At 44.9% G+C, this 16,335-nt stretch overlaps 1 protein-coding gene across 1 annotated transcript in view; it reads left to right on the top strand.

Moving 5' to 3' along the window:
• ATOH8 (atonal bHLH transcription factor 8) overlaps window positions 1-15,965 on the top strand; it is a 99,546-nt gene extending 83,581 nt beyond the window's left edge. Inside the window, exon 3 of the mRNA XM_054973391.1 lies at window positions 13,026-15,965. Coding sequence (XP_054829366.1) covers window positions 13,026-13,031 — 6 coding nt within the window. The 3' untranslated portion in view covers window positions 13,032-15,965. The remainder of the gene's footprint in view (window positions 1-13,025) is intronic.
• Window positions 15,966-16,335: the final 370 nt, after the last annotated feature.

Genomic DNA, 16,335 nt, shown 5'->3' with positions numbered 1-16,335 from the left:
TACAACCAATGGAGAACCCCCCTCAACCTTGGTCTGTAGTATCAATGGATTTTATCACGGATCTTCCTCCAAGTAAAGGAAAGACAGTGATTTGGGGGGGGGGGGGTTAGACCTGTTCTCTAAACAGACTCATTTTATCCCTTGTGCCAAGCTACCCACAGCCAAGAAGCTGTTCAGGATGCACGTAGTGAGACTTCACTCTTTCCCTGATAAAGTAATTTCGGATAGAGGCCCACAGTTTATTGCTAAATTTTGGAAAGTTAATGGAAGTGACCAGCATCACCCAAGGGATGTCATTGGGATACCATCCAGAAACGGGCAGACAGAAAGGGTCAATCAGGTGTTAGAACAATTTCTAAGATGTTATATAAACTATCAGCAGAATATTGGGCAGAATATTTAGCTTTCACTGAATACTGTTATAACAACAGTATTCACAGCTCTACTGGAGTGTCGCCTTTCAAGATCACCCAAGGGTTTGAGGGCAAGGTCATGCTGTTTATTAGAGATACTCATCCAGAGAAAGGAGGAGAGGTGAAAACTGAACTTCACAATTGGTGGAGGGGAATTGTAGAACATTGGGACCTAATTTCACAGACCCTGAGAAAAGCAAAAAAGGATTACACGGCCCAAGCAGACAAGAAGCGCTCACCTCAATGGGACTTAAAAGTAGGGGGACGGGTATTTGTATCTACAAAGAACTTACAGGGAGAACAGTCTAGTAAAAAATTAGGTTGGAAATTCGTAGGCCCATTTGAAATAATAGAAGTCATTAATGGAGTAAGATTAAAACTGTCCACCCCGTTTTCCATTGCAGCCTCCTAAAAAGGGACCTAGATCCGGACCAGTGGCACCCAGAACCAGGGACTCCCCCCGCCCCCTGTGATGGTGAATGGCCAACCGCATCATGAAGTAGAATCTATTCTGGCTTCAAAACACAAACGAGGGAAACTATTATACCTTATTTGGTGGAAGCATTTGAATTAAAGTCACCAAGAGTGGGTCACAGCGGAAGATGTTAAAGCACCAAAATTAGTTAAGGAGTTTCACAAACAATATCCAGATAAACCGAGGGGGAGTTGAAAATAAGGGGGGCAGAATGTCAGACGGGTTAACATGTCTGGCATAGAAGGAAGAAGTTACATAGTTGCAGTTTAATGTCTGACAGGAGTTAGCCTGTCAGTTATAGAAGGTAGGGAAGTTACGTAGTTGCAGTTTCGTTTTCTAGCATGAAAAGGCTGTCAAAGCCAAGAGCTCCATTCCATAGGAAAAGGGGAGGGGCAAGGACTATATAGTCAGCCTTGTTACGGTTAAACAGTCATTCTCGGCAATTGCCTTATGTGAGTTGGTTGTACTGTGATTCCTGAATTTAAAAAATCCGTTTACTGAATCTGTCTCTGCCTGATCTGATCAGTGTGGATATTTTTGTGAAGATCCCTGTTGTGGCAACCAATGCCCTTGTGCTTGTTGTAGCACACGGGGCCCTCATTGGCTGGGTTCCCTCTTGTTGGGGCCCCACTCCCCTTTGGGGTGGTAAAATGGGAATTGTCATTACTGGTGGGGGAGCTTGAGTCTGTCAGTTCGTTGGCACTCTCATCCCCATTGTGGCAGTTGGCGCCCCTGTGCTGCCCATGATCGGCAGAACGATCGGCAGTTGTGCTCTCCCATGCAGACAACTGCATTCCTACTCCCTGGGAGGGTATATTCAGTGCAGTTACTAGGGGGGAAGGCGGAACGAGACTCCTCTCTGTTCCTGTGGAAACTGTGTAATCGAAGGAAGTATTTGGTTGCCCATGAACTGTGTGGGAGTCATCAAAAGCACTCTTCCCCTTTCCAGCGGCACTATTCCTATGAAGTTTATTGGTTCTTGGCCAATTTACAGGGCTTCCCCCTGCTCCATTTTCCCCAACTGCGGCAGGGAAGGGGTTTTCCCTGACTCCCTGCGTGCCACTGTCACTCTCCTCACCGGTCCTTCCAGTAAACTTAAGCTCTCTTGCCCTTTGAGGAGGTTTTGCTCCCATTCTTGTTGTATCCTCAAGGTACGGGCTAGCTCCTCCTGGGTTGGATGCATCCCATCTCTCAGGATTTGTGGCTTCTGTCCCCCACTCAGGATTGCTGGCTTGGCCGCAGCCTTTGAGTCACTTGATTCCATTGAGTCTGTCTCATCCTCGATGGTATAATCCCCCAACGCACACCAATCCACGGTCCCCTTGCATTTGTAAATCCAACAACACCGATTGTGTTGCCTTATCTTGCAGCGTGGGTAGCCATGGCATCTGGCCCCAGTCCTGGTCGCTTGGCTCAGCCACGGCTCCCAATTCGCAGATGTCCAAAGGATCTGTTCCTGTTTCAATTGCAACTCCACAATATTCCACGGCGTTGCTGGGGGCGGGTAATCCAGGGTCCCCCGATATTTGTAATTCCTCCGCTATTTCTCACAAGAAGCGATACTTGCTGGTCTTGGCATCACACTCCACCCCACATGGCCCGCTGGAGCAGCTGCTCCCCTTGCCATCATCTTGCCAACGTACCCCTCCATCTCGATGGAATGTCAAAAATACATTGTCCCACAGCATTGCATCCTCTCCTCAGCAGTCATAGATCTGTGAGGGCCCCACTTGCACGTGGGTGGTAGATTCCATTGGTAGTAGGTAGACCTGGCTTTCGGGACTGCTCCCAGTTCACGATACAGCAGGAGAGTTTCCCTGGCTCCCAGCCCCCTCATCTCCACTACCTTAGAGTCCATCAGGTAGTCCAATCTCGTTTGGGTCACAGGTACCAGCTCTCTGGAAGTTCCTCCAGGAGTTGTGCCTGGTCCCAGTTGATTAATAGGATCCTCTGGCTCTGTTGGCCCCAGGTCAGGCTCTGACAATGTGAAGCCGATAGCCATTCTCTAAGGGTTGCAGGTGCAGAGGAAAATGAAGGATTCCTGTCAAAATGTCAGGCTATGGATGATGGGATATGGCAGACAGATTCCTGTACCATTGCAACAAGACGTCCAAGCTCTTGGTTAAATGGTTTTATTCAGAAATCCAGTCTTTTCCATATATATGTCCATAGAATTACTCATAGGCAAAAAAGCATCTAAGCAGTACACATTTCCTTGATAGGAATAGAAACTTGAGGAAAGTACAACTCTGAATACCCACTCATTTCCTCCCTCTCAGCTAGACCACAAGTTTGCCTGGGAAAGGGTCTGGGAATGCATGAAAGTAAACTATAACATTTCAGACAGTACAAGGTCACTTCAGCGAGCTTCAAAGAAACGAGATAACATAGCTGGGTTCTCAGGCTGTTAGAGAAACAAAAGTGTTAGAGCATTTGCAAAATGCAAACAAGGTACAGCATTACAGCATTAGCAATGGTTCAACACATAGAACAGTGTTATGGATGTAGGGGTACAGACATGACACCTTTAAGGCTGACTGGGTAGATCTCAACCCATCCTGGAAAATGATGCCTCTCTCTCAGAAGCCCTGGGTGGAAGACCTCTCCTTGCCTACAGACAGCCCCCCAACCTGAAACGACTTCTCACTTACAATCATGAATCGGCTAGCAGAGTCACCAGCACAGGTACCAGGCCCTGCAACAGACCCAGGTGCCAGCTCTGCCCTTATATCTACCCAGGAAATACCATTACAGGACCCAATGGCATCAACTACACTGTCTCTGGCTCTTACAACTGCTCATCCTCCAACGTGATATATGCCCTCATGTGCCAACAATGTCCATCTGCTCTGTACATTGGACAAACCAGCCAACCTCTGCGCAAAAGAATAAATGGACACAAATCTGACATTAAAAATGGCAACATCCAGAAACCAGTGGGAGAACACTTCAATCTACCAGGACATTCCATCAAGGACTTAATGGTCACTGTAGTTCAACAGAAAACGTTCAAAAACAAAATCGAATGGGAAGCTGCTGAATTGGAATTCATATGTAAATTTGACTCAGTCAGGCTGGGATTGAATAGAGACTATGAATGGTTATCTCATTATCAGAAGTAACTGACTTCCTTAACAGAAGCAAACTGATCTCCATATCAGAAGCTACTGTTTGCATCTACTCCTCCCTCCCCTCTCCACCTATATATCTGACCAGTTTCTTCTTGCCCTCCATGCATCTGAGAAAGAGAACTGTGATTCTCGAAAGCTTATGCTACAATAAAGTTGGTTAGTCTTAAAGGTGCTACTGGACTCTTTTTGATTTTGCTACTACAGACTAACACGGCTAACTCCTCTGCATCTTTGCTCATAGAGAGACTGCCACTCTGTGCACCTCAGGATGATCTTGCTGCTACTTGGTCATTGCTGCTCGGTGCACCACAGGTGCATATTTCTTTGCCACATCTCTAAGTTGCTTCCTCCTTTTAGCATCAGCGTATCTTGCTTAATGTCTGCCAGGAGGCTTCTTGGGGGCAGTAACAGGTGATGGCTGTGAGAGGTGTGAGGTGGAGTTGGACTGGGTGAGGGGTGGTGTAGTTGGCACTTCGGCAGGTTCATGTGACAGGTTCACATTGAAACAGCCCCTAGAAAGGTTGTGCACCCATCTCCCCATGAACATTTAAAAATGCAGTTGCCATATTGACTTTTCTATAAAATCCCTATTCAGGATTCTTGTACTGTTTTTCTTCAACTGTCTGCAGTTTCCTTTACCTGATTTTTATTTCAGAACAGAGAGTTCCTCAGCTGACCAATCAGGGAGGGGAGGGGTGCAAGCAGGCAGGAGCCTGCCAGTCATACAGGAAAGCCAGGCTCCACAGGGAGATTGGCAGCCCTAGAGGGGAAGACTGGAAGGTGTATTTTACTTCAGGACACATTCAGTGACTCCCAACAGCAACTGCATACTGTTTAGAATGTTGGCGTGATGACCAATCAGGCCACATATGCAAATGACCTTGAAAGGCTGGCCCAATCAGGGAAGAGTGGCCGAGTTGGCACTTGGTGGGGGGGGAGCAAGCAGTAGCCTGCCAGCCACACAGGGAGATGGGCAACCCTAGAGGGGAAGACTGGGAGGTGTATTTTTACCTCAGAACACATACAATGACTCCCAACAGCAACTACATACTGTTTAGAATGTTGGGGTGATGACCAATCAGGCTGCATATGCAAATGACTTTAGGGAAGAGTGGCCGAGTTGGCAGTTGCTGGGGAGGGGTGAAGAGCAGCCTGGTAGCCACACAGGGAAGCTGTATCCCTATAGGAAAGCACATTTTACCTCCTTAGGTGGATTTCTTAAAATCCTCCCTCAGTGAGTCTTTACATCACAAAAGGAATTATCTCCCCAAATTTCATGTTTCTAGGTTTCTAAGGTTTGGGCTGGGCGTTGATGAGTCATTTGGGACACTTGTCTTTATATATATATAGACTAGTAACAAAGCCCATTGGAAAAAATACAATGGGCTCTAGAAAGAGGAGGGTGGGCAAGCATTAAAGGGGGAGTGGGCATTGCCACCAGCTCCACTTCAGATTACAGCTGGGTGAAGGGGAGCAGGCCTTGGCATCTGATCTGCTCCTGATCCCAGCTGGGTGAAGTTGGGATGTGGGCATGGTCACCTACTCTGCTTCTGATCTCAGCTGGGTGAAGGGGGGAGGCCATTGCCACCTGCTCTGCTCCTAATAACAGCTCTGTTAAGGAGTGAGGGGAAATTCCACCTGCTCCGCTCCTAATACCAGCTGGGTTAAGGGAAGGGTGGGCATTGCCATCTGTTCCGCTCCTAATACCAGCTGCATTAAGGCGGGGGTGGGCATTGCTACCTACTGTGCTCCTAATACTAGCTGGGTTAAGGCAGCTGGGTTAAGGCAGGTAACGGGTATCAGGCTTGTTTTGCTTATCTGGGTTAAGGCAGGGGGCAGGCATTGCCACCTGCTCCACTCCTGATCTTAGCTTACTGAAGGGGGAGTAGGCATTACCACCTTCTCCACTCCTAACACCAGTTGGATTAGGCAGGGGGGCTGGCATTGCCACCTGCTCTGTTCTTAATACCAGCTGGGTTAAAATGGGGGGTGGGCATTGCTATCTGCTCCGCTCCTGTTACCAGCTGGGTTAAGGCAGGTGGGCTGGCATTGCCAGCTGCTTCACTCCTTATCCTAACTGGTTCAAAGGGGGGGGGTGCATTGCCACCTGTTCCACTGCTGATATCAGCTTTAACGTGGGGGTTAGGCATTGCCACCTGCTCCGCTTCTAATGCCACATGGGTTAAGGAAGGTGGTAGGCATTGCCATCTGTTCCGCTCCTAATACCAGCTGGATTAAGGCAGGGGGAGAGCATTGCCACCTACTCTGCTCCTAATACCTGCTGGGTTAAGGCAGGGGATGGGCATTGCCACCTGCTTTGCTCCTAGTACCACCTAGGTTAAGGTGAGGTGCGGGCATTTCCAACTGCTCCACTCATGATCCTAACTGGTTCAAGGGGGGGGGGGCGGACATTGCCACCTGTTCCACTGCTGATACCAGCTGGGTTAACATTGGGGTTAGGCATTGCAGCCTGCTCCACTCCTAATACCAGCTGAGTTAAGGCAGGGGGTGGGCATTGCCACCTGGTTTGCTCCTAATGCCAGCTAGGTTAAGGTGGGCACAGGGCATTGCCACCTGCTCCGTTCCTAATACCAACTGGGTTAAAGCGGGGGGTGGGCATTGCCACCTGCTCCACTCCTAATACCAGCTGGGTGAAGGCAGGAGGTGGGCATTGTCATGTGCTCCCATCCTGCTCCTGGCCTTCCCATCATGGCACTTTTTCTGGAGGGACATGGTGCCTTGCCTAGGCTTTCCTCCATGTCAGTGCCTTCTGATGGTGCACCAGGGTATAAAGTGAGTTGTCTGAAACACGCTTACTCAATTATATAGTAAGATTTTTCTCACACACAAAGTGCGTGGAGATGAGGAGTTAAAAAAAAATTCACAAGAGGGGTGGAGGAGAGAGAATAAAGCAAACACAAACTAGGAAGCCTAAATGAGATGGGGAAGAGAAGGCTGATTCCAAGATGGGAAGAAAACAAGAAAAGACATAAGGAGGATTTCCTCTAAAACGTTCAGCTGCAGACAGCATTCCATAGTCACGTCTCTACTCCTCAACACTGTCCCTTCCCACCTTCCTTTTCTTTCCCCAACCTCAAGCCAGTAGGGTTGCCTGCGGTAAGTTGTGAAATTCCTGGAGATTTTGCGCGTGGAGCTAGGGAGGGTGGAGTTTAGGAGAGGACGGACCTTAGCAGGTTATAATGCCATAGAGTCCACCCTCCTCTGCCAGTCAGTTTGCTTTGGTCCCGAGCTATAGCAGCAGTACTGGGCAGCAGCAGGCAGGTTTGTAGTGGGGACAAAAGGACTTGCCCTCCCCAACTGATACCAGCCAGCTTGCTTTGGTCCCCAACTCATATGGCAGCAGCACAGGGACAAGACAATGCCAGCTGGTTTGATCAGGAAATGACCTCACATTCTGGCTGTCTTGTTCTACCTGGCTGCAACAGCACCACGGGGACAGCAGGCTTGGGGCAGAAAGAGGGGCTTTTCTCTCCCTCCCCATTCAGGCCATCCAGCTTACCTCTGTCATGGGCTTGACAACAGTACTGAGAATAAGAGTAAAGTGGCAGGTTTTCATGGGAAGGGTTTTGTTTTTCTGCCATTCAAACCATCTGCCTTTCTCTGGTGTTGGGTTGTAATAATAATAACAGTGTGCTTACATGCTGCTCTTCTAGACAGATTAGTGCCCACTAGTCTGTTATTGTTGTTATCCTCCCGATACAGCTGAGGAGCTGGAGCTGAGAGGAGTGGCTTACCCAAGGCCACCTGCAGAATTCATGGCGATTGAGGGATTCAAACCAGCGGAGTGCAGATTCTCAACCCAACCACTTAACCACTGTACTACAGTGCCCACAAACAAGAAAAACCTGTTGGCTTGTGCTGTAGTGGGCTGTTCTGTCTTCTCACCCTGCCCAGCCTGAATGGGTGGGAAGGAGGATGACACAGTTTAAATTCAGCGGTGAAGATCCCTTGACCATGGACACCACATTGGGGACCCCTGTTGTAGTTCCAGGCTGCCACACATTTGATTTCTGAGGATTTATTAGTGGTGGACAAAGCTGGGCACCTCAAAATTGGTCACCAGCTTTATGGGGATCAGGAGTTGTAGTGCCAACAACAAAGAGAATTAGAGCAACCTGACCCAGGTTATCTGGAGGTCCCCCCCCCCCCAATATTTGTAATGGACGTTTTGTTTATTGCAAACCTAGAAGTCCTGAAATTGGCTGCCCGCTAGAAGACAATAGTGGGAGTTGTAGTGTGAAAAATGAAGGGAATCAGAACCACGTGACCCCAATTAACCTGGGCATGTAAGAAGGGGCCACGGGAACTAATCACTGATGTAACCCTTCCTGCCCTCCCCCTCACGATCTGGCCAGGTTCACAGAACCAGCATTGTTGTCAGATGGCCATATAGCCTCTGCTTAAAAATCTTCAAAGAAGGAGGGTTCACCACCTCCCGAGGAAGCCTGTTCCACTGAGGGACCACTCTAACTATTAGGAAGTTCTTCCTAATGTTTAGCTGAAAATGCTTTTAATTTAATTTCAGCCCATTCATTCTTGTCTGACTTTCTGGGGCAATGGAAAACAACTCTGTATGACAGCCCTTCAAGTACTTGAAGATGTTTATCATATCACCTTTCAGTTGACTCCTCTCCAGGCTAAACGTACCGAGCTCCTTCAAACTTTTTGCATAGGACTTGCAAAAGTCCAGATTCCTTGCCATCTTTGTTGCCCTCTGGGCATGTTCCAGCTTGTCTATACCATTCTTGTGGTGCCCAAAACTGAACACAATACTCTAAGTGAGGTCTAACCAGAGTAGGGTAGAGTGATCCCATCACTTTGTGTGATCTGGACCCTATACATCTGTTAATACAGCCCAAAATTGCATTTGCCTTTTTAGCTAGAACATCACACGGCTGACTTATGTTCAGTGTATGGTCTACTAAGACCCCTAGATCCTTTTTGCACATACTACTGCCAAGTCTTCTGCATCCTGTAATTATGCAGTTGATTTTTCCTACCTAATTGCAGAACTTTACATTTATCTCTGTTGAAATTCATTTTATTTGTTTTAGACCAGTTTTCCAGCCAGTCAAAACCATCCTGTCTCCTGACTCTATCTTTGACAGTATATGCTCCCCCTCTCAATTTAGTATCATCTGCAAATTCAATAAGAATTCCCTCTATTCCTTCATTCAAATCATTTATTAAAATGTTGAACTAGTCCCAGCACTTTTTATTTTTATTTTTTATTATTGTTTTTCTGTTTTTCTTTGTTTCCCTTCACTTTTGGTATAGGGTGAGAATTGTTTTGGTGGGCAGCTGCTGCTTAATTTGTAGAATTATTGTTCTTCTTATTCTGTTTAGTGATTTTTCTACCATGCATAATTTATTACTATTTTTTTATAAGTATTTCACTTATAATAAGGTTCTATTTGTGATATCCTGCATTTGTTCAGTGATATGGGAAATCAGCTTTGTTGATTGGATATGTTGTTTTGGGGGTTTGTGTTTAACATGATATCATGGAAAGTTAAGGGCATGAAGGATGCTACTAAATGTAAAAAGTTTATCTCTAAATTGAAAAATCTTAATGCTAGTGTGGCTGTCTTACAAGAAATTCATATAATGACAAAAAAAAAACAAATTGTGTAGAGACTGCAGATGATCTTTTACTATTTATTTCAGAACCTCAGTCTTCCATTCCTGAATTAATGAGTTGAATTAATACGTTTGGTGATCTGTCTGGTTATTTAGTTAATTGGACAAAATCAGAATTTATGGCATTGGAAGACAATATCTTACAGAGTGTAATTATTGAGTGACATTTTTGATGTTGCCCAAATGTTATTACTTACTTTGGAATATTGATTCCATGAAATATTAAGTACATGATTTCATAAGCTGATTTCAGATATATCCTTGGATTTGGACAACCCTAAATTTGTTGTTATGGGGTAAAATTAATACACTCAAAATGAACATTTGTACCTTTGCAATCCCTTTTCATATATCTTGTAGAAATTTATGTGGGATTCATTACCACTTTGGATTTTTTTTAAAGAGGATGCAACTTTCAATTAATGAAGGAGGATTTGGTTTCCTGCTCCTTAGTGCTTAGTGCTTAGTGTAGAGTGCCCTCATAAATCATAGCTGACTTATGGTGACCCCTGGTAGGATAGCCCAGGGGAGCTTGATCTTGTCAGCTCTCAAAAGCTAAGCAGGGCGGGCTTCGGTTAGTTATTGGATGGGAGACATCCTACAGACCAGGGTTGCAGAGGCAGGCAATGTCAAACCACCTGTGTTAGTCTCTTGCCTTAGTGCTTATCATTAAGCATATTTCTTAACATGTACAAATTACTGGGATCACTCCTATTACTTGGAATATCCATCTTGGGCTCTTTTGGAGGCTTCTTTTGGAGCCACTTTTAAAGTGGAATACACTAGGAACTACTTACATTGAAATGGATTTTGTTCCTCCTGCAATCTCTGCAGTTAGAGATGTACGACATATAAAATCATGACAATATCCATTTGACCCATTCTCACACACTAAACTAACAAAATAGTTCAATGCAGATTTAAAAACTGAGAAGAAATCTTTGCTATGGAAGGCTTGGACAGACAAGGGAATTTTTGTTATCAATTGATAGGTCATGATGATAAGTTTTTGCCATTTTTTCAACTGAGATCTAAATACGATTTTCCATCTTCTGCTGAATGGCAATATTTACTATTGCAACATTTGTTGGGGTTCAGATATGGCCGAGAAGCTTTGAGTGCTTCAAAATCTCCCCCACTTTTTGGAACTCTTATTGAATCAATACAAAAAAATGAAATCTACAATATTTGTACATAAATATCTGATGCTGGTCAATAAATATGATACACAGAGACTTAGAGATGAGTGGAATAGTGAACTGGAGCATCCAATTCTGCTAAAGCCATGGGATAAGGTTTTAAGCGATATACCTGTTGCTGCTCTGAATCTTAAGCTGCTACTTAGCAAAAAATTATGTTTAGAGTACATTGAACACCACAGCACCTTTTGACTAAAGGATTAAGCACAGTGTCTAATTGTTAGTGGTGTAATTACAAGATGCAACTCTTAAGAATATGCTTTGGACATGCCCATATATTTGGCCCTTTTCAAAGGAAGTCATTACTCATATTAATTTTGCCTAACTTTTGGAATCTAACTGATGGTCAATGGATATGGACCGTATGTGCCCTTACAGTTGCTAAAAGACTTACATTATAGCACTGGAAAGGCGAAAGTCCACTTCCAATCGTTCATTTGATCAAGGACTTTATAAACATATCAATGTAGTATTGTTGATATAGTTGTTGAACAAGTATAGTGTTCAGATCATGCGAAGTGATGGTATTGCTCTACTCTGCTCTGGTTAGACCTCTCCTAGAGTATTGTGTTCAGTTTTGGGCACCACAATTTAAGAAGGATATAGACAAGCTTGAATGTGTCCAGAGGAGGACAATGAAGATGGTGAGGGGTCTGGAGACCAAGTCCTATGAGGAAAAGTTGAAGGAGCTCAGTATGTTTAACTTGGAGAGATGACTATGAGATGATATGATAACCATCTTCAAGTTCTTGAAGGGCTGCCATATAGAGGATGGGGTGGAGTTGTTTTCCGCTACTCCAGGTCAGACCAGAACCAACGGGTTGAAATTAAATCAAGAGTTTTTGGTTAAACATTAGGAAGAATTTACTGACAGAGCGGCCCCTCAGTGGAACAGGCTTCCTTGGGAGGTGGTGGGCTCTCCTTCTTTGGAGGTTTTTAAGCAGAGGTTAGATTGCCATCTGACAGCAATGCTGATTCTGTGGACCTGGGCAGACCATGACAAGGAGGGCAGGAAGGGTTACATTAGTGCTTAGTTCTTGTGGCCCTTCTTACATGTCCAGGGTCTCAGATTTGTTTGTTTTACTGGCTTTTGCTGTAATAATAAATGACTGACTGACATGTCCAGGGTAATACCAATCGCCACTTTGGAGTCAGGTAGCAATTTTTTCCAGGCCAGTTTGGCTAGGGATTCTGACGGTGTTTTGCCATTTTCTGGACATGGAGCAAGACTCACTGGGGTGTGTGGCAGGGGAGAGGTAGTTGTGAATTTCCTGCATTGTGCAGGGAGTTGGATGAGATGACCCTAGAAGTCCCTTCCAACTCTGTGATTCTATGATTCTAACATTTGGACGTATCGCATACAGATATGGACTTTTGTTGATATTTGGAAACCTTTTATAGAAGCCTATGTATAGATGTGCTGATACTATTTTTGTAACTAGGATTGTGTTTTTTGTCTGTTGTTTATTTTGGTCTGCCCCCATTTTGCAGTAATAAATAAGTTTATAAAAAATAAATGGTCACTTTCTTAGATGATAAAAAGAGTTGGAAAGATTTATTGGGGATTGGTCTATCATTGGGTATTAGCCACAATAGTTGACTGGGACCTCTGGATTTAGAATGCCTCTCATTGCCAGATGCTGAGACACTGTCTGCAGGAGGGGTGTGTGTGCTTGTCCTGTGCTTGTGAGCTTCCGTGCGGCACCTGCACCTTACATGGCCCTTCTTATATTTTGAGTATTCCTCATGGTGGAGACAAGCCTGCATAGTCTGAGAGAAAACCACCTATTGATCTCTGTAGCAGATATTTTTTGTTAAAATTGACAAGAGTTGCAGAAATGATATCTGTTGTGTAGTTGTGGGAGGGTTAAGAAGCACCAACAGTCCAGTTAAGATCAGTTGCTCCTTTAGGCAGTTGATTTGTTTGGAATTCAAACCAGATGTACTATCTAATTTTGGGTTCACTGCACCATTAAAGTCGCCCTCTTTAAGTGCTGAAATCGTTTTAAAAGAGATCTTAATGTGGCCCAAGTGACCGTTATGAAGTGTTGTTTTGGATTACAATATGCTCAAGTAGACTTATTACTTAGGAAATCTCTGGATTAATATTGACTCCTAATATTATTCTAATTGTGTTTATTTCCAGGAGTGACAACTTCAGAGGTTGAACTTAACAGAAGCCTTCATTCCCATATTGTCAAGCCACCCACTGTCCAGTTGAAAACAAGAAGCATCTCTTGGAGTACATCTTTTTTCAAGATGGAGACTGACAATGGGAACCAAATGTGGGACACCACCCTGAGAGAATGCTGATGCTATCTTCTTCCATAATTTTATTTTTAAGCCAACTACACTTTAGTTTGTGCAATGTATCAAGCACTTTCTCCCTTTGCTTCCATAGAAAATATTATCCTCCGCTTATAGTATGCTGAAATATCATTATCAATGCCAAAGATTTGATGGAATTTTCATGCTTCCACCCTAATCCGAAAAAAGTGATCCACTAGATTTCTATGTGTTTCAGGAACTAGCAGCAAAAATAAGATTTGCATCTTAGTCTACATCTTAATGTACAATTTGCCTATTACTTTTAATAGTCTGTACACTTGAATGCACATTTGGGTATGAATAGGAGTATCCACCCCATTGAAAGCAATGCAGTGTGGATAAATTACTTTTATATTCAGATGCACATCCTGGTAAATATGCAGAAGCCTAGTTTTGACTGGGACATCTATGGTCACAAAACAAATCCTTCTGTATGGCCCAGATGTGGCTGAAGCACTGGAATCCATACATGCAGCCAGAATCAGTCAAGATGTACCAAAATTGATTCCGTAGCCTGCCGATTTCTTTTATTTCAGTCCACTCAAGGTTTGCTTATGCAGGAGGAGGCGCCTTTTTTGCATCCAAAGGATGAGAACATCAAATGAAAAGAAAGTCCTGCGAAATATTTTAAGTGCCATTTAACCCAAGTAATTAAACAGCATATGTATATAAAATATGTAACAAATATATATAACAAATAGGCAGAACATAAAGTAGCAGAACTATGGCAGAATTGTTTGTGAAATTACATTTTGGAATTTAGAAATATTTACCCATGTAATGCAAAGGCATTTGGATTCTATATTGAATTTTCCACTTCAAATTGAAGTTTAAAAACTATGGAGAAACTCACTTAGAGTAAGCAGGCTTTATGAAGAATGCATGTCCTGTGTAGTAATGGAGAATATAATTCAGTATTACAGTACAATAATCTGTGTTCTGCAAAAGGTTGTTATCGTAGCTCACTCCAGTGGAAAGTATAATGGCTATACATTACAGTTAAATTTGGATCTTTGTTATTTCGGTATATTCACACTGGATCTATGTAAGATTTATTTGAATCTAGCCCTTTCGTGCCTATCAGGTGGAGAGACAGAGGGAGCAAACCTAAATAGGTACTCAGAAGTAAACCCCATTTTATTCAGTAGGGCTCGCTACCAGCAAAGTGTCCTTGGACTTAGAAGACAAACACAAATGCACAACAGTCAAGTAAAGAAAAGAGGCATGTAAACGCCAGGACTTGGGTGCCACAGTGCCATTCGTGTGTGTGTGGGCGGGGGGGAGGGTGTTGTTACAGAGAACTGTTTCAAAGGAGGGGCGATGTGGGTACATCTCTGCCCACCTCTCTTGCCTCAACCCCTCAATGGCTCTTGAAGAGCCACTGGCCACCCTGTGTCACTACTGTGGCGGGCCAGTTTGCATAGACCAGATCATGCAGCGCAGCTGCTTAGATGGGGCACAATCAGTTACCCATATGGCTAGACCAATGCAACTGGCACGTTGACATTCAACCGAGAGGGAAGCTGAGAAGAGATGGGAGAGGATAGCTAGGTGTTCCATTTCCTCTTCTTGTCTACATAGTTTCATATTGTTCTTGATGACTCTGGAAAGGTCTGATTCAGGCACTTAGGGCACTTAAGAAGCCCTAAGAAGTGTCTAGTTAGCTATCCTGTATCAAACCATTTAACTCCTGGCAAGAGATATTCCATCCTACAATTTAAAAGGGTAACCATGTTCCAGACAACTCACTTCCTACCCATCCCTTCAGCCTTCCTGCCGCAGCAGAAAGTGCAGGCTGGGATCAGGTGCGGAGCAGTAGGCAATGCCTGTCCCCTGCCTTCACTCAGCTGGGATCAGGAGTGGAGCAGGTGGCAATGCCCACCTCCCGCCCTCACCCAGCTGGGATCTGGAGTGGAGCAGGTGGTAATGCCCACTCCCCCCTTCACCAGTCTGGGATCAGGAGCAGAGCAGATTGCAATGCCTGCCCCCCCTTTGCCAGGCTGGATCAGAAATGGAGCAGGTGGTAATGTCAGCCCCCCTCACCTTGCTGGAATCAGAAGCGGAGCAGGTGGCAATGCTGGCCCCCATTCACATGGCCAGGATCAGGCCTGGAGCAGGTGGCAATGCCCACCCCCCTCCACCTCCACCCAGCTGGGATAAGGTGCAGAGCACGAGGCAATGTCCAACCTCTATTTACCTGGCTAAGATCTGGAGTGGAGCAGGTAGAAATGCCCACCCCTGCTTTCACCCGATTAGGATGAGGTGTGGAGCAGGAGGCAATGACCACTAACCTTCACCCGGCTGGGATCAGGCATGGAGCAGGCAGCAATACCTTCCCCCCTCCACATGCCCACTTTCCTTCACCCTGCTAGAATCAGGCATAGAGAAGGTTGCAGTGCCTGCCCCACTTCACCCGACTGGAATCAGGCATGGAGCAGGTGGCAATACCAGCCCCCCTCCACCTGACCAGAATCAGGCATGGAATAGGAGGCAATGCCCACCCAACTACACCCAGCCAGGATCAGTAGCGGAGTAGGTGGCAATGTCTACCCCCCCACCTTCACCCAGCCAGGATCAGTCACAGAGGAGGAGGAAATGCCCGCTCTCCCCTTTCTAGAGCCCATTATATTTTTCCCACAATGGGCTTTTTTACTAGTGAGTAATATTTTAGGTTCATTATCAGGCATAATAATATTACAGAATCTCTGCTTCCATTCTAAGTCTTTACTAATAAAACATGATTATTCAGCATGCTTAATATCAGCTCAATTAACAGAAAATTGTACATTCCATTTTAACTATATACATCATGTCAGTCCCTGGCAGTTAGATCCCCAAGTTCTCCACAATTAACACACAGGTGTTCCAGTTGAAGTAACTTTATTAGAGATCCATTCAGTACAAGGTGCTCAGACAGTGGAATTGGCAGAAGTGACGTAGGTGGGGCTATCAAAGTTAGTTATATGCAGGGGTCATTTTGTAGAAAAAGAGCTGTAGGAACTCATTAGCATAACTCATTAGTGTATGCCATGCTCCTTGATCAAGCTGAAATGGCCATGATTCAACTGCTGCCAGAGGGGGGAGTGTTCCCCTACCTGGCAGTGGCTCGATCAGGGCCATTTTGGCCC

Source organism: Eublepharis macularius, chromosome 3 (genome assembly GCF_028583425.1).
Source record: "Eublepharis macularius isolate TG4126 chromosome 3, MPM_Emac_v1.0, whole genome shotgun sequence".
NCBI lineage: Eukaryota > Metazoa > Chordata > Lepidosauria > Squamata > Eublepharidae > Eublepharis > Eublepharis macularius.
Note: the sequence above shows the minus strand (reverse complement) of the source record. Positions and strands in the feature narration are given on the sequence as shown.